This window comes from Crocodylus porosus, unplaced genomic scaffold (assembly GCF_001723895.1).
Source record: "Crocodylus porosus isolate Cpor-Errol unplaced genomic scaffold, CroPor_comp1, whole genome shotgun sequence".
Classification (NCBI taxonomy): domain Eukaryota; kingdom Metazoa; phylum Chordata; order Crocodylia; family Crocodylidae; genus Crocodylus; species Crocodylus porosus.
This window is the reverse complement of record NW_017728886.1, coordinates 82,816,281-82,842,334: the sequence shown is the minus strand read 5'-3', so window position 1 is coordinate 82,842,334 and position 26,054 is coordinate 82,816,281. Positions and strand designations below refer to the sequence as shown.

Below are 26,054 nucleotides of genomic sequence, written 5' to 3'. Positions count from 1 at the left end.
AGTTATAAATTCTTATTGCAGAATAGCTTTTGTGTCATTTTGACAATTCATGTAACTTTTAAAATTAAAGAACAGGGCAATACAATTCATACGTCTTGGCAACTATATTTGTAGCAAACAAATTATTTTCTAATTACAAAAGCCAACTTCTTTATAGTTTATAGACTTTATTTTCACATCCTGGAATGAGTTATTGTGTCTACTGAAAGTACTTTTTCATCATAAAGTGATGGTAAATGACTTCATAAATATTCCCTCATATTTTAGTGAAGCCGTAAAATGGAAATTTTACATAGGTAAAATTACGTAGGGTAGGGCATGTTTGATGCTAGAATATTCCCAAGAAAGAAAATCTTAAAAGAGATTTTTGTTAGATGAAGTTTCCAAATAATACCAAGGTTTGAATTAGACATATTTATGTAACTTAGACTGGTTTTTGCCAGAGGTCTAACTGGCCAGGATTGTGCTAAAAGCAGATCCCCTTCTCCCTTCCACAAAGTAACTCTACATTGGGATCCTAAGTGGCTTGAGTAGGAAAAATACAATATTATAAGCTTGCTTCTGCTCAAAACTTAGAATGACAGGGCTCACTCCCTTTCTGAAAACTTGATTTTCATACATGTACATGCTCCAAATCTGTGACACAACAGGAGCCCAGGAATCTGAGCAACCATGTATATGGTGCATGGGCTTACAAGAGCAGTTGCTTTCCAATCTGTGCCCAGCTGCCTTCTCTTCCTTGCTTTTCTATACCTACCCATTGCAGCGTGGGGCCAACACCAGGTGGGCCCCGTGGGAAGGGCCGCAGCTGCTCCCCCTGGCTGCACCCCCAGCTTCGCGGGGCCCCCCAAAGCATGGGGCCTTGGGCAGTCATCCTGATTCACTGTACCCTAGGGACGGCCCTGTCGGTGACTGCAAGAGAGTTCCAAAGCAAAGAACAAATGCTCCTTTGTTCATCACCAAGTCTCTACGACTTTCACTGTAGACTACTTCATAGTTGTGAGCTAAGAGTAACACCAATTACCATGTCCTTCCAGTCCTTCCATTATTCAATATATCCATGCAATCAGTCAGGTTGGATGAATATTTTGTCAGTAGGGTCAAATTAGTTTTACAAGAGGGAATACATTCTATGTTACTTCCTTATCTTACCACTGCATCTTTATGGCAGCATTGACTTCTTCCTTACTGCACAGGAGGGGTTGAAAAGAAATGCATTTGAGGCTTAAACTATAAAGGAAATCATTGCCAGCCACACAAACTATGAAAATTAGCAAATTAAAACAAATTGCAAATGTTTTTGTATCTAAATGATAAAAAAATAATTACTGCTATAAAGCACGCATCATAAAAGTGCCTTCTTTACAGGGTAAGGCAAAGTTTCCATCCTAAAATAAAGAAAAAATATGGGCTGCCTAATTTCATTTAATAAAATAGGTTATGATGCATTACAATTTACACCAATAAAAGTCTAGAGTAGCATCAAGGCTATAAAGTGTGAAGATAACATATTGTTCTGGCAAATGATAAAAATGCTCACAGTGACAGCTGTGATTTATTGAAGCAATTCAAATACACTTTGAAAGTATATTAGCTTCGCCTCTGCCCACAAAGGGCACATTTTAGCAGGGTAGGCCACTCCAATGATAAATTACATAGCAGAACCAAGTGAAGGCAATTGGCACATCAGATGCCCAGAGGCCTTGAATTACTGTGATAATGTGGTTTCCATGATAATACCTCACATGTAATGGCATCCTGAGCACAGAGAAACATGGTATATTCTGGATTTTTGTTACTTTTTGGAATATAATATTTTGATAGATAATAAGGATAGTATTTTTATAGCAAGAGTAGCTAGGCTTCAACTGTTAAATTTGTTACTTACAAGGGTTTACAAGTTGACTCTTCAATGACACATGATACCGAAGGTCACAGTTTAGAAACTGCTGTTTATACCAAAGTGCAAAAAACACCACCTCACCTGTTTTTGGTTGCTAAACGTAAAACATGATATCAGCTTTAGACCTAGTGGCTTCATGTTTTCATTAATAGCGAGGTTTGTCTACATATAAAAGTTGTATCACTTTAATTATACTGGCTCTGCAGTGAATATTGTGCCATTGGCATGACCATGCTTAAAACAATATGGTTTATTTATGTATAGGAAGGAGGATAAACTATTTTAGTATAATTGAGTACAGAGCTTGCATTAAACCACTACTTTGATTTAAATCAATCAATCATACCTCTACATCTCTAACCACCACAGTATACTGATACAATAATGTTGTGCATAATGGGTCTACAGCATCTTTACAATGTTCCAGAGGCATCCAGTAGCCTTATGCCTTCTTTAAAAACCCTTTATCAGGCCAGACCAATGTAAATAAATGAAAATCTGGTCAGTAGTCATATTAAGGTTATACATCAGAAAAAGAATAAAACCTTTGATCATTTACAGTGCTCTGCACCAAATTCTACTCTCCACCTCACGGGCAAAATTCAGGAATAGTTTTACTAACCTTAATGTTAACATGATCATAACCAGATTAGAAAGTGTCCTTTAACTATGTTCCTCTCTCAAAAGCACATATACTTTTATGGAGACCATGCTCCCCTCAATGACACTCCATGCAATGCAGTCTTTGTGATATAAATTGGCAGATTGAGGCTTCCGCTTATCATGTATGTCTCTAGTTATTAGAGTGTTCTCATTTCACTTCATTAGGAAAAACAGATCTGTGTCTGACAGCTAAATTAAGCATGACAAGAAGCATCAATGATCCAATCACAGGAAGTTACTTCTTGTCAGAAACTGAAAGAAGTTTATTAGCAGTCAAAATGTTATCTAACCTTTACAAAAAATGAAGCATGCTTAGAAAAGTGTTCCAGTAGGACCAGGTTTTTAGCACATTAGTTTCTGTAAATCTTATTTATCTAAATATAGTCCATGTAAATAGCTGATGCCCGTCTTCTTACAGAAATACCAGAGGACTTCATACCTACTATAAGATTTATAGAATTTGGCAAGAAAACTTAACTAAATGACTTAGCAAACAATTTCAAGATTTCAAATGAATGAATGAATGGAATAATTTGTACAGTATACAATGTTCAGCGGGTCAACATGGGTGTTTTTATAATATGGCTATTGGATTTGGGTAAAGCATCCACTGATATAAGGAACATTTACACTTAAATACGGTCAAGTGCTTCTCCAAATGGTGGAAGGTTAGATTAGATGGAAAAGTAGAAAAAAACATTTGTGATGTTTTATTAATATCCCTGCCAGTGCAAAGGGGATAAGGAAAAAAACAGCCAAGTCTTCCCAGGTAGGGATTATCTGGCTGTGGAGGCATCATGAGTGGGTGTAGTAGTAGTGGGTCAACTGCAGTCACTAATATAATGCATAGGAACTAATAGGTACCTCACCAAGTGTTATTAAAATAGCCCTTGAAGCAATTTTCAGCAGAGCACAGCTGAGACTCTAGCCCTTAATTCTGGGTAGTTTATTTTTTCATTTGTATTCCTGCATTTAATCCCAAGTATTTTCATTAGTGCAGATGCAAACTCCTACTGACAATGTCAACAAGAGTTCTTCACACACGATGTAAGCAGCAAGAGCTTGATGCTGTAAGCCTACCATGGGCAACACCTGAATCCAATAAGAATTTTACCCACGGCAGCATTGAAGGATAGGGCCCTTCAGAGCTATTAACATTGACAGGAAACAATTTGTGGTATACCATATATCAAACAGTATTCTTTCATGTAGTATTAACCTTGGATCTGATACTACATAGGGTTGGGAGACTTGAATTGCCACTAAAGCTGATGGAAGCACTCATTACCCGGAAAGACCTGGCCTATTATCTACTAACTGCCACCTTAACCTATTTCACGGCTCAAATCTAGCAGTTAGGATGGGGAAAATCCATGCCCTGCTTGAATTAAAATTCATGCTTATATAGATATTATAACACTGTGCTAGCTATCACTTGCATTTATTTACTGCTCTAAAGTACCATTTAGTTTTTAGAAGCACTTGCAGAAATGTAATGATTAGATGTTAAGTGTCATTCTTAATAGTTTTTTCATTGCTAGCTAATGAAAATATGGAGTCAATATTATTTTAAGCCCAATGTTGTGTAAAAGAATTAGCTTAACATAATATAATTATGCTTTTTATAATGCTTTTGGGAAAGAGATGCAGTGTTACAAGGTATGAATAAAATTCTTCAAGAAACTTCAGGTTTTCCAGTAGTATAGCTTAAAATGGTAAAGCTTTAACAAAGGAAAGTGTCTTCTCTCTCTTCTCTCATCCATTGCCAATAAAGTAGAAGAAATTATTAAATTTGTACTAACCTAGCTACCTAAGGGATGTGTTTGCAATCTCTGCCAGATCCTCCTCACACACATACCACAGGCATATTGTGCTGCTCCAACAGTTTTGGAAAAAACTTTCTCCTTTAGGCTGCATAACTGTCCTGAAGCTGCACTAGCACCCATAACTTCAACTTCCCCAGGAGGAAGGGGTGAGGCTTTTTCATTGTCATCTTCTCTGTGCAGTTTCAGAAGACTGGACTACAGCATCCCAGGGCCCTGCACTAGAGCTGGTGGAGTCACATGAGTTCCACCACCCAACAGACCTCTCCCTCCTGAAAATGCCATTGATATGTTGGAACCAAACTTCCTAAAATATATGTTTTTTTTCAGTTTTTAGTGAAAAATTTCTGTGTGTGTGGAAAGCAAGATGATGCCTTTTTTGAGGGAAAAAAATATTTCAACAAAAAATATTTCCCCCACAGATTTAATGGGCAATTTTCACCCTAATATGCACCCCTATATAGCTTTTGGAGTCCCATAGAAAAACACAGGTTTCTCTTTGGTCATTGAGACAGGTGAATTTTGTCCCTAATTCTATGAAAACTAGGATGTTCTTCAGAAGCCTTAAGGTCTCACTGCTGCAGAGGGACAGATACTTTACTTATTCTTTACTATTCTAGTAAAAAATAAAAATGATATTCAGGCTACCTCTGCAAAACACTAGTATATGATATAAGTCTGGTACAGTCATTGGAACATCAGGAGACCTGGATTCTATATCCATGTGTGCCAGCGTCACTTGCTGTCTGACCTTGAGCAAGTCACTTCTCTTCACTGTGCCTGTTTCCCCAGCTAGTCCCTAACTGGTTTGTCTATTTGGACTGTAAGCTCTTTGGGGCAATGCCTGTTTTATGTCACTTGTTGGTGTAATTTCTATCACAACAGAACTCGTATCTAAGTTGAGACTTCTAGACACTAGCGCAATACAAATTTAAACACAAAACAAGTTTTACAAATTAAATTTTAACATTTCATTAAAAAAAACTGAAATCCTGCTTTACATTTTTGGTTTCATAGTTTCATAGTTTGTAGGGTCGGAGGGGACCTGAGCAGTTCATCAAGTCCCCCCCCCCATACATCTTGGTGTCATCAGCAAATTTGAACAGAGTGCTTTTTACCCCTTCATCCAAGTCACTGATGAAGATGTTGAACAGTGTGGGCCCGAGGACCGAGCCCTGTGTAACCCCACTACCTGCCTCCCTCCAGGTTGAAAATGACCCTTCCACCACCACTCTCTGGGTGTTCTCCAAGTGCTTGAGAAACAGATTATGTAGCAGGTAATGTGGCTGCTGACTTCCTAAAGTCCAGAAAGAGAGAGAGAGAATCTAAAGGTCTACCATAGAAATCTTAGGGGCAAAATGTAAATGCCAAATGAAATCCTAGGCTTTCAACTTTTCTCCAAGCCAGTTCCTCTTGCATTATCCATGTTGTTCCTTTGATGAAAGAAAGATTCGCTTCCACATTATGTTAAATTTTTAAATTTCTGCTTAGTCAATATAGCAATCTTTTATAAGTAAGAGACAAAAACTTTTCCACCTTCTTGAGATCAATCTTTACACAAAGATAACTATCATCTGTTCTTAAAAAGACTCTGTAGTTTCATGTATTGACAAAATATCATGTAAGCAAATAAAAATATCAATCAGCTCATAATCTGTTTCTCAAGTCAATGACTGAAGTAACTTGTATGTGGCACTTGCATCCTGTTCCAAACACACAGGCACCCAGAGTTGGAAAGGGTGATTGTACAGGATACAGGAAGATTTGTAGAAGAAGACTCCCTGAGTCCCACCCCATGCACTAAAAAGGCAAGGCTGTGTACTGAATAAAATACCCAGACTCTCAGGCTAGGGACAGACATTAAAAAAGCCTGAGCCTGAATTGATCAATCTTTGCAGGTTAGTCTAACCTAGCTAGGCTGAATCAGTTTGTAATGGCACAGACATCCCAGAAATGCAGGCACATGCCTGCACTGGCTCAGGCTGGAAGCCAGGCGGTGCTAGAGCAGCCACTCTCCCTTCCACAGCACTGAGCTGAGGGGCGGCATGGCCAGGCCCTGGCAGAATGCTTTGATTAGCCCAGTAGGGAATTGATAACAGTGTTTATCACCCCTAACTCAGTGTTTATCACCCAATTAAGAAAACAACAGAGGGACATAAGCAGCTGCCTGTTGATTCAGCAAGGACCATAGCCAGCACATAGTCTGCTAGCTAATACACAGACACCTCCTCAGCAAGACAGACGGGAGGGAGGAATTCCTGCTTAACAGGAAGTGGTGAGGGCGATGGGAGCAGCTCACAGTCTCTGGGGTTGCAGCTAGGGAGCAGAGGGGAGGGGCCAGCCCTGCTGTGGAGCAGAGAGCCCCACCCAGACCAGAGAGCATACCAGGATGCTGGGGAAGTGAGTCTGATTTATCTTAAACCAGCAAGGGGTCTGGGACAGACATTACATAAAGCAGTTTGAGCCAAATCAGTTAAGTCTGACACTACATTCATCCAGGTTTATCTCAAACCATTTTCAGTCATTTTCAAACTGGTTTATGTGCACTAAACATCTGTCCTGTTACAGGTTTAAACCAGTTTCTGATCACTTGAACTGGTTTATGTATAATGTTTTTCCCTAGCCCCTGTCTATAGGGCTCCTTGCAAACCAGCCCCACCCTTCTTCACAGAAGCACGAGTTCCACCACCCAACAGCCCTTCATAGCAGAATGCCAGAATTGTTCCTTACAGATCATCCTGGTCAAACAGTTAAGTTCTCAAAAGTCAGCAAATGGTACAGCTACACTGCAGCTAGGTGCATATATTGTATAAATGATATATATTGTTTAATTACATAACAATCGTATAATCTAGAACAGAATTTGTACCATAAACTACTACAGTGCTTCCCTCTTTCCCATATTATGAACCTTAAAATGTCAGAAATGCAGAGGGAAGGAGATTTACAGTAATTTGCCTCATCCCCAGCACACTTGCTGTACACATTTGAACATACAGATGAGATAACGATGAGGTTCTAGTATGGCATGGTTTTCCTCAACTGTGAATTTGGATGCTTTATGAAAAATCCTATGCAAAATATACTGAAAGTGCAGACGGCAAATTTCAAAATACCCTGACTTGATGAAATCCATATAATTTTTTCACTGGGATGAAATGTCGAGGGCTATATCTTAGACCCATGTAGCCTGGCACTAAAACTATTTGTAAAGAAGTCACACGATTTTCTTTTTTAATATAGTGGAAGTATGTTTCAACCCATTCCCCTTGTACACAACAATGGTTCGTCTGTTTTTATTCATAAGGAAAAAAGATTCATCTTTGGGAAGAAGTGACTTGGTCCATTGCCCATTGCAAAATGTAAAAGACTCCTACTTGATCCTCATTACCTTTGAATCAGACCCTAAATCCTCATCAAAACTTTCAGTAAAGCAGGCAAATATTTCAGAAAAGTTATTGACAACCAGCTAAATTGAACTGAAATGAAAATTATTATAAAACTTAGAATGTGGTACTGCTGACTGACTCCTTACTTGTGGCTGCCCGTGATGTCTGTCCCAGGGAATCAGGCAGGGAAGTGTAAAAATGCTTGCCCAGCCACTGCTACTGTTCTCTGGGCCACAAGAGCAACAGTCCAGCAGCAGTGGCATCTGGGTAGACAGCTTAACCCTTCCTTGCCTTCTCCCCCGAGTCAGACAGCACAGGTAGACAAAAGTAATGTCCCAGGGCTAAGGGAAACCCCGAGACAGAGGAAGCCCTGGGGGTGGGGGAAGAACCAGTGGAGCCCCAGGGGGCAGGAGAGAAGCCCAGAATTGGTGGGGGTGGTTCTTACCTTTCAGTCCTCCAGCCATCTGCTCACCTGAAGTGTGACTGCTCTAAACTGGAGCTAGCACTGACACCTATCAACTTTTGTATGGCTCAAAGTGTAAGGTGTAAGAAGGCCTTTATTTGCAGTCATGAAACTTCATAAGGGCCAATTTGTTTCCAGGGATAAACAATAGGAAAGCAAAGTGTTTTGTGTAATTTAAGGACAACAAAAAGGAGGCAGCTCTCTCAGGATCAAAAGGAAGTGCTCTGAAGATCATTACTGGCTCACAGAATATAGGTTTTAAAACATGCTGATCTAATAACCTCTATGAACTTGTACATACTTAACCAGGTCAAAGACTGGCCACTGAAATTATCTGTTTATTTTTGAGGCAATATGAATATGGATTTTATGCATCACATAAAGTATGGGTAAACACATTTTATGTAGCAAACACTGCCCTTGAACTATGTTTTTTGTGCCTAGACATAGCCATAAGACAACTGAATTATTGCTTGCTTTATCTCGGTACAAAATTATAGAATTTTTAAAACAGCGAACTATACAAGTTAGCATTGCTGTAGAGTGGAGATCTGAAATAAGTTTTTCTGACAGTCATATGAAGAGAGTTCAGTGCCATTAGAGCTATTACACTAAATACCAAGGCATTCAGATATCACAATGAACTTCCTTAGAAGAGTACAGAATAATGTGTGAGGCTTTTATTTTAAAGTGTTATCAGACAACTATTTTGCTTTACCAGCCCTGCTCCTTGCCATTATCCCTGTCCTCCTTTTCTGACACTTAATAGCTGCTAGCAAACTGTCAAGTCTTGAAAATCTTTCAGAAACACAAAAGGGAGGGATTTGTTCCTCCCCCTCTACATTCAGTGTCACAGCCATTCAGTACAACAACGCAGGAGAAATTAAACCAGTTTGACCACAGGAGGCCAACCACTTTCACCTCTGTGATGCACTTCATCTCCCTATCAGCTAGATATACTAAGTAAGTTCCTGATTTTTTTCTGGTATATTAAGAGATTCTGGCTGATTAATTATGACCTGTCTTGAAACAGCAGCATATTCCACTTCACTAGTCAATTACAAATAAGTCTCTAAGGCAAACCATTCTTTCACACACTCGCACCTGTTTCTCCTATAAATCATACTAGTCTATATTTACACAATGGGCTATATTATAGCTTAAATGAGCTGCCTGATGCATTTCAAACATGCCTGCACCCTCACATTATGTATTAATCAGGTCTGAGTAGATAGAGAGGGTAGACAAATCTGATCAAATTAATTGTGCTCTCCCTCCAGAGTTCATATTGGTCAGAGAAAAGGAAAAATGAGAGCTTGATTGTAGCATATTCATTTAACCTGACTGCAAATTTGACTAAGAAAAGAATGAACACAGAGATTCTCCTTGGCATTTTTATATGTGAATATACAAAGCATAATATGTAATAGAGTGCCTCTTTTCCCACACATTTTTAAACAGCTGCTAACAGCATCAAGGTTAAAAGATGCTTCTTTTACTGACTATTCTTGAATGACAGCATCTTCTGTCACCTTTTATAGTCATGTATTACTACAATGGTGGTTTCTAAAATAGTGAAGATACTGTGTATGTATGCACATGTGAGTGTTTCACCTTTTTTTTTTTTTTTAATGTTTTAAAACACAAAGACATCCTTCCAACGCTGGTATGCTAATTTGTGTATACATGTTCTCTGTTGCCTTTTCAGCACCTGCCTGGAACATTAAATAGTAACTCAGTCTTTTTGTACGTCTGTGAAATTCCCATTATCTCAGAACTGTTGTACACATTTAGTGTGTTATCTTGCAATCAGTCCAGTAGAATGGACCATGCCCCATGAAAATTAAGGAGAGCTCTGCAGAACTGGATTCAGGACTGGGGTCACATGCAGTGCCCTATGGACATTTTGCTATTTGTATTTTAGAATTTCCCATGAAAAAATTGGGCTCAGAGTATTACAAGATTATAGTTTTATAAGGTACAGATGATCAGTCAAAGAAATCCCTGGTCAATATTTTTCTCTTGCATAATATGACCCTAACATGAAACATGCCAAGAATAGTTAACTGCACCTTGTAGTACCCTGTGAAAATATATTGGTAATTAACAGAGGCAGACAAAGAGAAACACAAATTGTACTGCTGAAGATGGCTGAACCTGTGGCTAAAGCATAGATAGGACTGGGACTTGGGAGGAATGGTTCTAATCCTAACTGAGATGAGCAAACTATGCCCGGTTTAGCAAAATCACTTATTTCTGTGCATCAGTTTTTCCCATCTCTAAAAGAGTGATGGCACCCTGCAAATACCCAGCCTGATTTTAAAGGTGCTGTAGAAATGTAACCAGTCTCATTTTTTTAATCAGTGAAGATCATTTTTCCCTATGAGTGTTTAATTTCTAAAACTTTTGCATCAGTTCAACAATCATCTCTGGCATCCAGAGGAAAGGCTCACAAAGCAACAATGGAATGGCTACAATAAGCATAAGGAGCTGCTCCCAACGGTGTTCTCAGTTTTTGCTTCACTGGCATCTTCAGCTTATTGCCTGTTAGTTCAGAGTTCCTGGGAGAGTGACAGTGGTAATGAATGTTTACAGAGAAGTACAATGCTTGGCAATAATGTATCTCCCTGGCTCTCTATAAACATGACCTTGACATCAGTTAAGAGGGGAATTAATGTTAAAGAGGTCATATCTATTTTAATTAGGAAGGGAACGCAGCAGCCCAAACTCAGCCAAAACCCTCTGCAATTAGAGTTTTTCTTGATTAAAGACTGAAGATAAGCTTTGACTGGAAGCAGAATATGGGGTAGACTTCCGAATTGGTCCTTTCACATCACATAATTCTTTTTTAAAAATTGCCATATTTTTGTATCACTTGGGCTCAAAACTTCGTAGGACTGATCTTTCAGTTTGCATGAAAAGCTGCAACAAACTCTTGTCAAAATGTTCTCCAGAGCTTACATGTCTATTGCTCTTTCCTAGTGAAAGCACATTCACCATTATGACCCATGCTGATTTGAGGGACATGATAAAAACCAACCAAATAAATATCTAAAAAGACAGAAGGGGGGACATTTAAATGATGGTTCTAAGGGGAATTTTTGGAAGGGTATATATGGTAGGACAAACGTGATGGTCCTGCTGGCTTCTGTTTATGTCCAGCTCCTTGTGAAGGCAGAGAGAGTAAGGGTATTTAGGACTTTGCAGACAAGGGGACAGGGCTCTTGGAAGGGCTGAAAGGGCTGTCTGAAAAAATAGACAGCATGAACTGACTGACCGAACCCTTAAAATGTTAAGCCCTTAAATATATTTTATATGAAAAAAATGAAGGAAAATGAAGGATGGTCTGAGGAGAAAAATGTCCATGGGAAGAAAAAACCCACAATTTCTGCAGCTGCCTTAAATAATTGAATATTTCATATTACAGCTTAGTCACATAAGCCATAAATAAGTAACACTTTCACATGCTTAATTTTTTTTCCCATTAACTTTAAATTAACTTCCCCCTAGGCCTGTGCAATGTAAAAAACGTGTGCTGTATTCTCTAACAGCTCTTAGTTAAGTGTCCAGCTCCAATTGTTAGGAGGGTTACCGGCCTTAAAGGATTTGATGTTCCTCATGGTGTTTATGCTATGAAATAGCACAGGGATTTGTAAAATGGCCTACTAATCCTTAAATTTTAATTACTTTGATATTGCCTGGATACTTACTGGCTTCACACAGGAGAAATGAAAGAATATGGAGTTTTGTTTACCACCTTTCTGCAGCTTGAAAGCAGCAAGTCAAAGTGAAAGGTTTCCACAAACCTTGTCTTTCATATATCCCCAATATCAGTCTGGACATAGGCAGACTTCTGCACCTGCACTGAAGTCAACAGAACTCCACTTTCAGAGAGATGGGGACCCATCTATGAAAGGAGGATAAGAGCATTGGGAAGGTAAGGCACTCCACTTGCCACTTATCTTATTTAGATCAGAAGCAGTTTGAAGCAGGATCTGTTTGTTGCTCAATATAAATGAGAGGTAATGACTCTTGCTCTCTTTTTTGCCTTTTGGAGTGGTGGTGGGGGGGGGTTGTCCTTTATGTGATATAAGAGCTATATTAGCACAAGGACTCCAGTTCCAGAGTGGGGAGACTTTTGCTAGGGCAGAGATCATGCTTCTAAAGGACGATATTGCAAGCTGTAGCATAAATGAATACTGAGGCTGGAGTGGCACCACTGTGGCTTACATGACACACCCAGGAGGACCCTATAAATTAGGTATATATATCACCACCCACTAAGTTGTCTAAGGCTGCTGGCAGGTAGGTGTTAACTGAGTCATCCAATTGGGATGTGGCAAATTTTATCCTGGATCTCCAAAATAGTGCATGCTGCCATGCCAGACATGCACATGACAAAGCCTTAAAATCCACTCCTCTCCAAAAATCCACACCTCTACCAGGAGGTGTGGTTTTGGTACCTGGGATAAAATTCCTCAGACACCATCATGTGTACTGAGACTTTTAAAGCTATGGCCGTGTAGCCCAGCAGGTCCCCAATGCTAGAGTGTGCAGTGTAGGTTGTAAGATCCTGGTGTATGGGGAGCCCAGAATCATGATCCCAGGCTCTGCACAGGATGGCAAATTTAAAGTCTTGCCACACTGCCTTGAATCAAATTAGATGGCAAGGTTTAACATTTATCTATTTAGTTAGTTATGTGATTTAAGCCTTTCCCAGTAAAGGCTTAGGGCAGAAATAAAATAAAATAAAACAATATAAGATCTACTAAACTACATCTCAACCAAGCTTTGGTTGTTAAATGCCTCCCTAAATACCAAGATCTTGCAGTGCTTCCAAAAGAAGAACATGCCACAAGTCCAAAATAAAGTGCCATACAAACCAGCCACAACATTTTTGCGGTTGGTATGCCATTTTATCGCACGCCAATTTGCTTGAACGTGTGGCCTGTTATAATTTATTGTGTGATTAACGTATTAATGCTGTGATAAATGCTAGGGGCTGTTAGGGACTTAGAGGTCATACCATGAGCATTTCTAATCCTCAAAGGAGCCCCAACTTGGGAGGGCATGAAAGTAGCATGAAAGCCACCATTCTGCCCTGAAATTCTTCTGAGACAATACAACAGGATGTTGCTAGATGCCATGTCAAAATGGCTATACTATTACAGGTTCAGAAACTAGCCTTGAGCTATATGTGCCACTTAACTCAGGCTCATTAATTATGCCTCTCAACATTTAGTGTCAGTGCAACTAACGTACCATATTCACTCAAATCTAAGATGAAGTTCCCCCCTCCCACTTGGCATGTGGGGAAAATCCCCTTATCTTAGATTCACATACAAAGTGGGGAATTGCGGGGGGGGGAAGAGGGGGGGCAGCTCCTTCACCACTGACTATTTCTAAGCCGAGGTCAAGGCCAGACTCAGACCCACAGCAGCTTCCTGCCCCTCCTCTACTTGTCCTCCGCAGTTTATACCCCCTCTCTGCCCCTTACTATTAGGTGCAGCTTGGCTCCAGCTTGAGCTGGATTCCTGCCTGGGCATGGAACACAGGAAAACACTGGCCTCTGCCCAGCCCGTCAGCAGCACCACTAGTCATGCATGGCCTGGCAAGGGCTGCACTTCCATGTACTGTGCTCCAGGGAGGGAGCAGAACTTGAGCAGTGTCTGATGGTACGGGGAGAGGGGAGGAAAAAGATGCAGAGATTGTACAGAGTCGGGGGGAAGGGGGCAGAGACTGTAGGGAGATGGGGATTGAAGGGTGTAAGGGGGACAGAAAGCCCGAATGGAGAAATGGGGGAGGCAGAGGACAAGGGGGCTGCCTGATCTCCTCCAGTCACCTGAACCCTCAAACCACTGCTTGGATGGGGAGGGGCAGAGCAAATTTAAGACTTATAAGGCAAATTTAACCCTCCAATAATTAGATTCTATACCTGGAAACATGGATGCCTCAAGCCTCCTGAGGCTGGGGGGCGTGGGGGGCATGTCAACCACCTGTAGGCAGCTGCGGCGGTGTTGGCAGTGGGTGCGTGGCAGCAGTGAGCGGGGACTCCCCACAGGCGGCTGCAGTGATGTTAGCAGTGGGGGGGCAAGTGCCGAGCGGTGATTGGCAACTGCCCATAGATACCACTGGCAGCATCGACGGGGGAGATGGAAGTGTGGCAAGTGGAGACTAACCACAGACGCTGCTGGCAGCAGCAGCCAATTTCAGAGTGCGCATGTGCACCTGCATGCACTCCCTATGCGTTGTCAATGCCTGGAAAATGATAACAAATTTATAAATTTTTCATATATAAATCCAATTATTGGGGGGTCTTCTTAAATTCAGGGTCATCTAAGATTTCAGTAAATATGGTAGTTAGCTCTGCTGAGAGACTACCTCTTGAGTAAGAAGCAGCATTTAGCACTGCACTCCAGCTAATTATCTCCATCTCTAAGTACTATACTGTAGAGGCTACATTAACCACAACAAGAAGTGGTGCTAAGTAGTTCTGGTTGCACAGGCCTGTAGAGCGTCTGGGGCCCCTGGCAGACATTAAGATGATGACACAATTGGGATCTGAGGAATTTTATGCCCCATCCCAAAAGTCTGCTATGCCAAGACTGACACATTTGGGATGGAGCATAAAATCTATTACAACTCAACTGCACCACTTTAGAGCTGCCCCAAGCCTAACAGAGGTTGGCTCTGTCCTGGAAATGGGGATGTCCCACATCTGATACTGATGCTCCATAGTAAGTGCATCATTTGTCTGCACACTAAGTGGCAGATCCTATTCCACATACTAGGCACCCAAATGAAACCTGTTTAAGTCCCTAAAACCAATTCATTTTGGAACAAGCCCTCGTTTTAGCTTTATAACTAAACTATAGGAGAGAAAAAAAGGAGAAAAGGTGCGGACTAACCCACCTTCTTTTATTAACCATTTTTCAGGGACTTGAGCTGGAATAGGATTACACTCAAGCACCTAAGTTTACTTGGGCATCTAATAGGTGGAGCAAAACGTAACCCTAAGTGGTTTAAACGGACCCCTATTTAGGACAAATGCTATTAATGTCAATTTAAATACCAACACCACCACTACTTAGCCATTTGAGTGTTGATCCTTTTAGGAGAGTGGTTTTTAGGACTGTAGGCTGAAGCTATCCTCCTTAATTTACTTCTGATTAGCCATTATAAAATCCTCCACAAAGTTTGTAGCATAAAAGTCCACTGCCCATAATGTTACCAGTGATACCAACTGGAAATTAAATTCAACAGAGGAGCTACCAGAAACAACTAAGCCACTGTTCTAGGAACAAATTCACTTTTTAGTTGGCTGCTACTAACCACTGTGCATTTCAGCTGGCTCCTCCTGCAGGAGTGCTGCCTGTTTTGGTGCATAATGGGCAAACTGCAGAATGGAACAGGACCTAAGGAAAGATGAGGAACTATTTGGAGAGGTTTCAAAAACCTTTCCTGTTGCCAGGGAAACCACCTCCTTTGTTTGGGAATATTCAGAAAGGCTGTCTCAATGAAACCTGGAGAGTGCACCTTGCGTCCTGTCATTTGAAAACAGAGTGGGAATAAGACAATAAAAGAGACATGACTACAAACATATCTAACAGTGTAATTCTTCCAAATTGAGTCTTAGTTATGAGGGCTTCTTTCTCTCTTTTGGAGGAAGACACTTATTTAGAAGAAGACTGTTATTTAAAAATATTTCCTTGGATCTAGAAACATAAAACACACAATTCTAAATATTTTTATTGTATTCATTGTTTTATTTAGGATGGTAAGTCAGAAGAAACATATAATTGGATTTGTGCTTCTAGGACCTGATGTTCCTGCATTTTCCTCCAGAAAAAAACTGCTTCATTGGAGGGACTGGAGTGGGGCTGGGAGGAACAACTTCAACAACATTTTAACAGATTTCATATGAAATCAGCAGGAGCTTTCCTTTTATCAAGTTTGGACTCAACATACTGCCCCAGTTATATCTCTCTTCTGTTTCCCTGCTCTAGCAAACAAATCGAGAGCTTTTGTTATTGTCACCTGCTGTGCAAGTACTCTGCTGCAGTATCTACAGTTAAATGATTTTGTTTGTTTGACATTTTCTATTAATTGAGTTTTAAGAATTTAAGCACATACTGCAGGTGTCCAGTGTACATTCAATGTGCATTTGATGTTTGTTAGTGCAAACAATGGGCATAGGATTATATCAGACATAAAAGCCTTGTCTGCACTAGCCATCCCCTTCCTAAAATTTCCATACAATTGATAGTGCGACTGCAAAAAAAGCACCAGCTGCTACTGGTATGTCAACAAAAGCGTTGTCTAGACCTCTTGTGAACACTGTTAGAGAACACTGGGTTTAAGATGCCAGCAGGCATTTTGTGTTGGCACATCTCAGACCACTACTACTACCAAAGCACCACTGGTGACAGCAACTGTGAGAAGATTTGTGGGAAAGAGGTTAACTAAGACATAGTGCAAGGTGTAAATTGTTCTTGCCCTTAAGAGTTTAAACCAACACAATATTTGCAGTGTTTGAATATTCCATAGTCAAAACCAGAATTCTGCTTTGCCTACGAATGCCCTAAGAGAGGTTATTGGGTATTTTGTGATAGAGGGATGCAACCCCTCCTGCTGAAGCTGTGCCATGGTGCATAAAAGAATTAAAGATATACTGGGCTACAAAATTGGGGAGGGAGAGTGGGGGGATATTGAGAGTGCAAGTCTTTAGCCTCATGATTATGACACTCAAGTGTAGAGGGGAACTGCTTAGGCACAATTAAAGATTTATTGATAAAATACTGAAGTAATTATTCAAGCAAAGAGTAAAACCCAGGACTCTCTCCTTATGAGTGTCCTAGACACTAGGCAACTGAGTCAGGCTGTCCTTGCTTCTTTCCTCTGGCCTAATGAGTCATGGACAGTAGAATAACTTCAGCCAGATGGCTGGAGAGTGTCCCCATATACAATAGTCTGCGATCTGTTGGCTAGCCAGGAAAGTGGATGACACACTCCTTTGAGGCACAGAAATGAGTTGAACCTAGGTCTCCCACACCATGACTCCTTTAGCCACTGATCTGATGGATACAAGGCCAGTTCCTCCTCTCCAGATGAGTTTAACAGAAAGTGATGACTGCCTTGGGTGCAGCGCAATCCTGCAGACATGCTACAAACATTTTCAGTGCATACCCACTAGATCTAAGGGGAGAAAAGTAGAAGACTACTATTTAAAGAATCCTGATTGACTTAAGGTACTGAGTTGTTGAGCCCTGGCAAAACTAAGATGTGTCTGAGCCTGCATAGAAGTAAACCCTGAGGAGCTTGAGGAACGTATGTCAACGGAGGCACTGTCAGGGTCAGATGACAACCAAATGAGGGTTTGCAGGATTGTGATTTAGGCACCTGCATTCCACCAATCTCCCAATTTAGGCATTCAAATCCTCTTTTTAATCTGGGCCTACATGCTTGGAAGTTGTAAAGGACTATGCCAGGGTTAATGGAAGTACTGCTAGATAGTACTAAGGTACGGTGCTGTAAAAACTGTGGGATGGCTGTCCATTCTTCTTTATTCAAGCCATCATAAAAACAAGAGATGTACCTCATGGGGCATCCTCAATAGGTAACAATATTTCTTCGATAATTTTAGCCCTTACGATTTTGATTATCAAACATAAATGGACACCTAAGGTGCAATTTTGTTTCATTAGTACAGTCAGCAATTGCCACTGAGGATTTACCTTCTGTGGATAATTAGCTATAAAAAGTTGCTCACTGTTGCTGCAAGAGCAAAGAACACCCTGTAAAACATAGTGGAACTACATAAACAAATCTGTCATGGACCATGACATCCTGACAGGCTGCTAAATGAAGGTAGAAAGCTGCAATCTTTCTTTATAAAGTTCTGCACTGACCATGATGACAAGCCGCTTTTTTAACTCTGCATGTGCACCCTCCCTCTGCTGAGGTGTCAGTTTATTGTGGGAGATGCTTTAACTAGACAAGGCAGAGTAAAAGGGATTTGAAGATAAAAACCCTTCAATTATGCTGACACCGAAATGCTTAAACTAAACTCAAATTTAGTGTCTCATTGTCAGTTTGACTCAATTATTCTAGTTAAACAAATTTATGGACTCCATTAAGGTACATCTTGCCCTGCTTAAAACCTGTTTCAGAGCAACATTAAAGAGGCAATAACCTTTTTTCTTACTGGAAGCTATAAATGCTAAAAATATGCTATTACAACAGAAATATTACCTTTCCTTTGAGGTAAACATTTGCTGTTTATAGAATATCCATGCATTCTTATCATGAAAGGAACCATTACATCCATGTAGTTTTCAAATATATATCTGCCTCACATAATTACATCCTTTTGTCAGAGGTGCTATTGTACATAGTAAATTGTTCTGCTTTCAGGAAAAAGCAGAGACGATTAAAAAAGAAAAAGGGAAAGATAACACAGAGTAATGCAGGGAGATTTGAATAGGAATTGGCTACTTTATGTGATCAGAGCACTGAAATGAATCATAATGGAAACATGTCTTAGTTCTCAGCTACATAAGAAATCGTAAAACCATTAGTAAGGTAGAATTAGAGAACAAAAATCCAATTGTACAAGGCCTGTGTTAATCTCTGTGGACATGTTATGTTTCTACAAAGGTTTGCCAGTATGGTACTCCTCAAGCTCTAATTTGCTCAGTAGACTGTCTTTATTATGGATCTAAGACATACACTGTATGGTTTAGTTACTGTTTATAGCAAAGTGTCTGAGAAAGATATATAATGAACCAAACTATTTACCAGGTAAATCTATACACCGGAAAAAAAGGAAAATAAAAGTAAGTCCTGCAGTAAAGCTCTGTCATACTTGAAAAATGCTTGGGATGTTTATGATATGAGTGTCGGGCACATTCACCAAACCAGAGAAAATCATGCAACTTGTCCATCTCAGTATCTTCATCTATGAATGCATGTAATAAATAATACTTACCTACTTTGAAGTAATGGTTGGGCAGCTTAACTGGTTCATATTTGTAAATCACTTTAAAGATGAAAAATATTTTCAAAATGCTAGGCATTATTACCATAATCACCAACAGCAACAATATAAATACACAGATAAAAAAATATAAAATACCCTAATTCCTGTTTTCATCAGTCATGGTAAACTGCAAGTCATTACTAAATGTAGGTCTACTTTTCCATTCAAGGACAAGAACTAAGCTGAAATGTTTCCACACTACTAACATAGAGACCAATATTAAATAATAAAATACTTGCTGATGGTGGCAGTGATACAATTTATAGAGTCCTGTCTAATGGGAATGCAAAAATATTTCTTCATTTAACTCAGTCAAGAAGTGAGGCCTTCTATGGAGTAACAACAGATATATTTATTTGCTCAAGTGGTCAACCTATTTTTTATTGATATAATGGTGGAATGAGAGAAAATTAAAAAGTGGTCAATGAACACTGGCTAGAATGAAACTAAAATGTAGTTCATTCCTCAAGGAATACTAAGATATATCTGAAAAGTTCTTTAATATATTCAAAAAATTTCAGAAATGTTTTGTCGTGGCATATAATATACCATTCACTTGAACCCAGACCTGTTTATGTTTTTTATGCCAATTTCTAATTTAACTCCCCCCCCAATTGCTCCATTAAAAAGCTCAAAGATGTTCTTTCCATCGTACACAAAAAATTAAACGGACATATTGGCCCTGAAAAAAATAAATTAAGTAAATCCTAATGACCCATTTGAAATGTATTCTGCATGCTACAGTGAATCAGCTACAGATGTGTCCCTGCTCCCATTAAGTTAATGACAAGACTTTCAGTGACTTCAAATGTCTTTGCACCTTGCAGGATTGGGCTTAAACACTGACATAGGAGGAATGCAATGAAGAAGAGCAGTCAATTAGTTATTTAAATGAAATGCAACAAAGTACTTCAGAGGCAGGGCTACCCTGCTGCTCTGTAAAATCTTCTGTGAAACAGACTCCTCCTAGAAATGGGTCACTTATTCTCACAGACAAGATAGCACTCTTAAAAAAAATTAAAAAAAAAAAAAAATCAAAAGCTCTCATCCCTCTCACCAAATGATTTATTGCTGTCAGATCCTAATCTAATTTTAGGTGAGCTCATCTTTTTTTCTGCCCTGGAGCCATTTAAACTTCATATTACTCTCTTTCCAGAACCATGAGAGAATACAGACTCCCTTAGCCATTAAGGATGCTGTACTGACATTTTACTTTAGCTGTTTGCTGTAAAAGTCATCAATATTGCTCCACTCATAAAGAGACCTTTTCTAAGAAAAATGAAAACAAATTGTTGGCATTAGATCAAATTCTGACCTCTGCAACGCAATGTGGGAAAACTACAGATCCTCAATAGTTTGCCTGAGCTATGAAATCTTCTGAAGTCTTACTAGTAAACTTTCTTATTTTAATAAAACATTCTTTGAGCTCTCAAGATTTACAGTGTCTCCCTGTTCAATCTGCTGTATTAGTTCTTCTGCTGGTAGCCCCACGGCATGGTCTCCCATGTGCCTATCTATACTGCAGCAATTCTCTCAGCAGCAGCAGCAGCAGCTGCAGGTATTGTAACTCTTCTGGGAAGCAATTTCAGAAGTCATCTTTTCAACTACCTTTTCATTCATGTCTGCTTCCATTGCCCACTCTTCTACATCCTGAGCTTGCACTCGTTACTGCTGCCACTACTTTTTCCGTGTCTTTAATTCAAATTGTCCTGGTTCTCAACAGCTCTTTCTCAGTCTGCTCACATGCTATTCTCCAGCTCCTTACTTGTGCATTAAAACAGTAAATCTCGCGCTCTGCTGCAGGAAGCCTGCTTTTAGACTGGCACTTCTGGGTAACCAACCCAGAAAGGTTTTGGATTAAAGAGTTGTGTGTACGTTCTTGAAATAGTTGAATGGGTATCCAGGGAGGTCGCCCACTCCCAGTTTGAGTTTCTGGTGGGCAGCTGTAACATGAGTGAATTTATTTTGCTAGATTCCACCCAGCATCATTTATATCCATCAAACAAATTCTGAAGGGTTAGTGACTTTTAAATGCCATGGGAGGTGAAAGGACATGAAAAATCTGAATAATCAATCTAATCTGTACTCATTTATTTGCTGACTCTGAGCATAAGGGAAAATATGAGAAACATATATATAGTTAGTGGCAAAGAAAATCCCCAAGAAAAGCTTCTGTCACCATCTACTTACTTCCTTCGAGGTATTTTAAGATATTTCAAAATGTAAGTTGATAGCAAGATACAGAGCCATATTGATTCAGGTTATATGACACAGGTAATGCTGAGATTTACCATCATATGGCATGGACATCAGGGGAAATGAACTGGCTCAGTTATAGAAATCAAAAGAAAAAATATAGGTTTTTATTATACTCCCTGCTTCCCCAAGCAGAGAGTTTTCTGCTCAGATGGATCATGCTGGAGTTCCAGGAGAGGCGATGGGCATAATGCCACACAACAGCCTCCCTGCTACTGCAATCCCCTCTGACATCAGTGATCATAGGTTTGGACTGCTCAAGGGACTGTAGGTAGAAGAAAAGGAGAAATACCAAGGAAGCAGTGAGGATGGCATGAGTTTGTATGGGACTTTGGGTTCCCAAATATCAATTTGCAACAGTGCAATAAAGCCTACTGTTAAGATCCATTTAAAAGAGCCAAATCTGAAGGCAAGTCTTAGGAGCTGAGTTGTAGGTAAATGTTTTATGCAACCAGTACAGAAATACTGAGCCACTGTCACAGTATTAGTACAAAAGGTAACAATAATATTTCAAAGTGATGGTCAACTGAAGGAGGAAATTTTAGACTCAACTGAGAATTCTTTCAAACTCCTTCATCTATGGATACAGGAAAAGAAAGCAATGAGAAAAATATATGGGAAAATATGACCTTTTCACCCCTTTGAAATGTGTACCCAAACGTAATTCCTGTTATGCTACAGTATATCTTTACATTTGGAAATCAGATCTACAGGATCAGATAGTTGAATTTGTTCTGAAAAAAATTGCTAAGGAATTTCAAAACAGTCCTTGTGTACTTTATTTACCATAACTTTTACATTACTGATGGGCCATTTAACTGATACAATAAATATGGTTTCACAACAATCCAGCAGACCCAGATAATTCCATGCAATTCAATTTGCACTTTGATTTGAAGATCTACTGTGTGTGAATAATGTATATGGTACCAGACTGTAAGACAAGAGAAATTAGACAAGATAGATGGCCTTTGTGAAGTATTACATCTCCCTCTCGGTCATATGTTCATCCATAGTGAAGAAATCAGGCATAGTCACCCACCATCCATACTGACTAAAAACCAGTGCCAATTTTATTAGAATATAGGATGGCATTAAAACAAGTTATTGACCATTCAAATTAATTATAATAACATTTGTAGTAACTTCAGTGACTTTGTTTCTCTGAACACCTCACAAAGTGTACCAAATATATCAGTAGTGGTATTTTAGAGATTGGGATATGGGTTAAATGACCCTGTAGGTCTTCTCCATCTCTCAGATCTGTGCTAGTTATTCATCTTGAAAAAACTTAGTAGAGAACCTATATTTCCAGAAGCTGCAAAATTCGTAGGAAATTCCACCAAACCATATATAGTTCTGGAGCCAGATAAATAATATATAGAGAAACAGAATGCTTCATCCTACTTGGCACATTTATAATTGTATATCCTGTAGGGAAACAATCCCTCCTACCATAGTTAACACTTGTTTGAGACAGGGCACAGGGGAGGTTTGTACCAGAGAAACAGACAATCAGTGATTTTTCAGAAGCTCCGTTTATTCATTAGGAATGCAATGAACCTCTCACCAGCACAAATAAATCAACACACATCAGTCCCACTCTGCCTGTCTCCCACTTAATCTGGTTTAACTAGGGGTGACACGACACAGTAGGAAAAGAGACCGGTTCACTGTGAGACCTGCTACTCACTCTCTTACAGTGTAACGGCCCCCCTTCCAACTGCACATTTCAAGAAGCTAATCCAAGTGGATACCATAGGTCACCTCTTTGCCTGCATTGTTCTTGAAACCCAGCTCAAAAGAAAGACTGGAAATAGTGGAGTATTAGCAAGGAACTGCAGTTCCACTGGTTGGTTTCATATAACTGATATACTTTCAACTATGTAGAGCACAATACTCTGTGAACTTCCACTGCTGGTTTCTTGTTTTAAAAATGTTTAGAAAGCTCATAGGATGAAGGAAATTATTTGTAACATTTGGCTTTAAAATGAAATATGGAAGGCCATACTACTTGCCCTACTTCAGGTCCACTGTTTAAAGTATTAATGCTGTGAGCACATGGCATATGCTGGTTACAAGATGACATCGCTATAATGCGCTCGCCTTTCCATCTTTGACTTCCTAGCACAAACTGTTGCAACATACTTAAAAAGGCAAATTTCCAATTCTAGCATTTTGAAGCCCCAAAAAATATCATCAGCAGATTCATCAGTAAATGCAATATGAACTACCAAAGAAAAGAATAACAGATGCAAATACCTGCTTGCTGTGCAGTCTGTGGTATTTGTTGACTCCGCTGTGCATTGTACTGAACTGAGGCAATGGGTCTGTACTGCTGAGTTGCTGAGGTAGCGTATTGACCAGATGGGTAATAATACACTGGCATCTGCAGAAAGCAAAAACATCAACTAATTTCTTACAACAGAAATCATGGACCTACCAAAAATACAAAGGGACATGTACTTTAGTTTTACAGTAATCAAAAGAAAATTTTGCTTAGTATATTTTCAAATACTGCTGCTCAGTGTTAGCTTTCCCTTCTGTAATGTGATCATTGATGTCAGAGGTTTCTCTGCACGTCCACTGACCGATCAGACAAGTGTGGTTAGGGCCACTGGCATGTAAACCCAGGTACTTATTTATAGCTGGGTTGATTGGGGGTGATTTCTGGTGCAAGTCCAGAATGAGGTGCAAGATCAAGCACATGAATTACTTTTCATTGTCACCACTCTGGTTATCAGTGTATCAAGGATAGGATAACATTAGCTTGTATGATGGAAAAAAAAAACCTAAATGAATACTAAACCTAAAGTCAAAATGTTATTATTAAAAAATGGAATGTCTTGGTTCTCATCTAATTTAATGTCATACAAAAGCAAAAAGCACAGCTTTTTAGAGAATTGCGTAGGCTACGTGTAAAGTTGGGGAGCTGTGTAGCTCAGTTGGTAGGGTGACTTGCTACAGATTGGAACAACCATGTTATTCCAGGTCAATCCTAAATGAGGGTGGTGGGCTTTTGTGTATTGTTTCCACTTCTACCCTGGCCCTGAGACCTACCCAGCCTCCTATCCAATGAGTACCAGGAGCCACCTGGGGATAAAAACAGCTGGAGTATGGTTTTGATCACATCACCTCCTTCTCATGCCAAGGTTAAAGAAACAGTGGAGCCCTGCATCCAGTGTGCTTCAATGACCTGTAAACAGGCTACCTCTACATGTAAAAGTTACACCCACATAGTGGAGGCCAAGGGTTACAGAAATACCAGCTTCCTAATATAAATGGAGACTCTCTGCAGTACAATTAAATACATTCTAGGAAAATGGGCAGCTGGGAGTCAAAATGTGTGTGTTTATGTGAGAGAGAGACAAAGTATATTTGCATGCAAGGAACAGTCTCTATTGCTAACTTACCACCACTCTTTAATGAGTAAATTTTCAACTGCATGGACCTCTCTATTTAAAGATACTAAGATCTTTGAAATTAATATATTGTCGACCTAATAGAGATTCATAATTTTCTTTTTGTAATTCCCTGCAGTAGGTACTGAGTCAGCCATTTTTTCTAGCTGCTATTTTCCTTTCTTTTCTTAAAGACTGAACCACCTCACCTACACAGATGAAAATGCAAGTCTGAGAGCAATTGAACACGGTGACTTTTCCTGTATACACTATATCATCATTACAGAAGCATTTGAGCTTAAACAGTTTGAGATGACCCTTAGTAAGTTCCACAACACTCAAAATATCCATTTTCAGCTGAAGTGACTGCAGTTACCTGGTAGACTTTGGAAGAATAGAATATAAAATATATACAGGAATACTGGTTCAAGATCTTTGAAGGAACTTTCCTGGTTGCTTTTGTATGATCCGCAATGTAGGTGTGTAGTTGAAAAATTACTGCGATTCATTTGTTTTTCTACATAATACTTAGTTTCTTTAGAGGGACACTCAAAGCTTTGCATTTTTTTACAATAACAACGAAATACAGCCTAGACTTTATTCAGACTCAGTGGTACTTTACTTCCTGAGCAGTTCTTCTCGAGTTCACTGGACTACTTTTAAGGTAAAGTATTACTGGTTGAGAGTAAGGGTAATAGAATCTGTCCATAAGTGATTGAAATGTTACAGCAGCCGACACAATTCCTTAAAAATCAGGATACAATCTTAGATAAAAAGCTCTTTATCGCTACAGAACTATTAAGTGAAAAAGTGCTAAGTTGCAGAGATATATAGTACCATGCTGGCAGATGAAAATGTGATTGAAAGCATCTAATGAAACCTATCTAGCTCACACTTATTTTAAAGTATGCTAACACTTCTTGACAATATTTTTTACAACTCTGGAGAAAAGCTATCACAGTATGTTTTACAGTGGACAAATCTTCACAAAATGAGGTTAACTGCCAGAGAAAGAACAGGAATAACTATAAAGAGAAAGGTGAGGGCAGAACACAGTTTTAGGAAGGTAAGCCAAGGACAGAAAAATGGGGAGAGGATAGAAGTGATAACTAAGAAGA

The 26,054-nt window shown here is 39.5% G+C and overlaps 1 protein-coding gene across 16 annotated transcripts in view; it reads right to left on the bottom strand.

Moving 5' to 3' along the window:
• Nucleotides 1-26,054, bottom strand: part of ARPP21 (cAMP regulated phosphoprotein 21) — a 186,752-nt gene that overhangs the window by 29,730 nt on the left and 130,968 nt on the right. For all 16 annotated transcript variants that reach the window (XM_019538053.1, XM_019538070.1, XM_019538093.1 and 13 more), the window contains one exon: nt 23,798-23,924. In XM_019538053.1, coding sequence (XP_019393598.1) covers nt 23,798-23,924 — 127 coding nt within the window. The remainder of the gene's footprint in view (nt 1-23,797; nt 23,925-26,054) is intronic.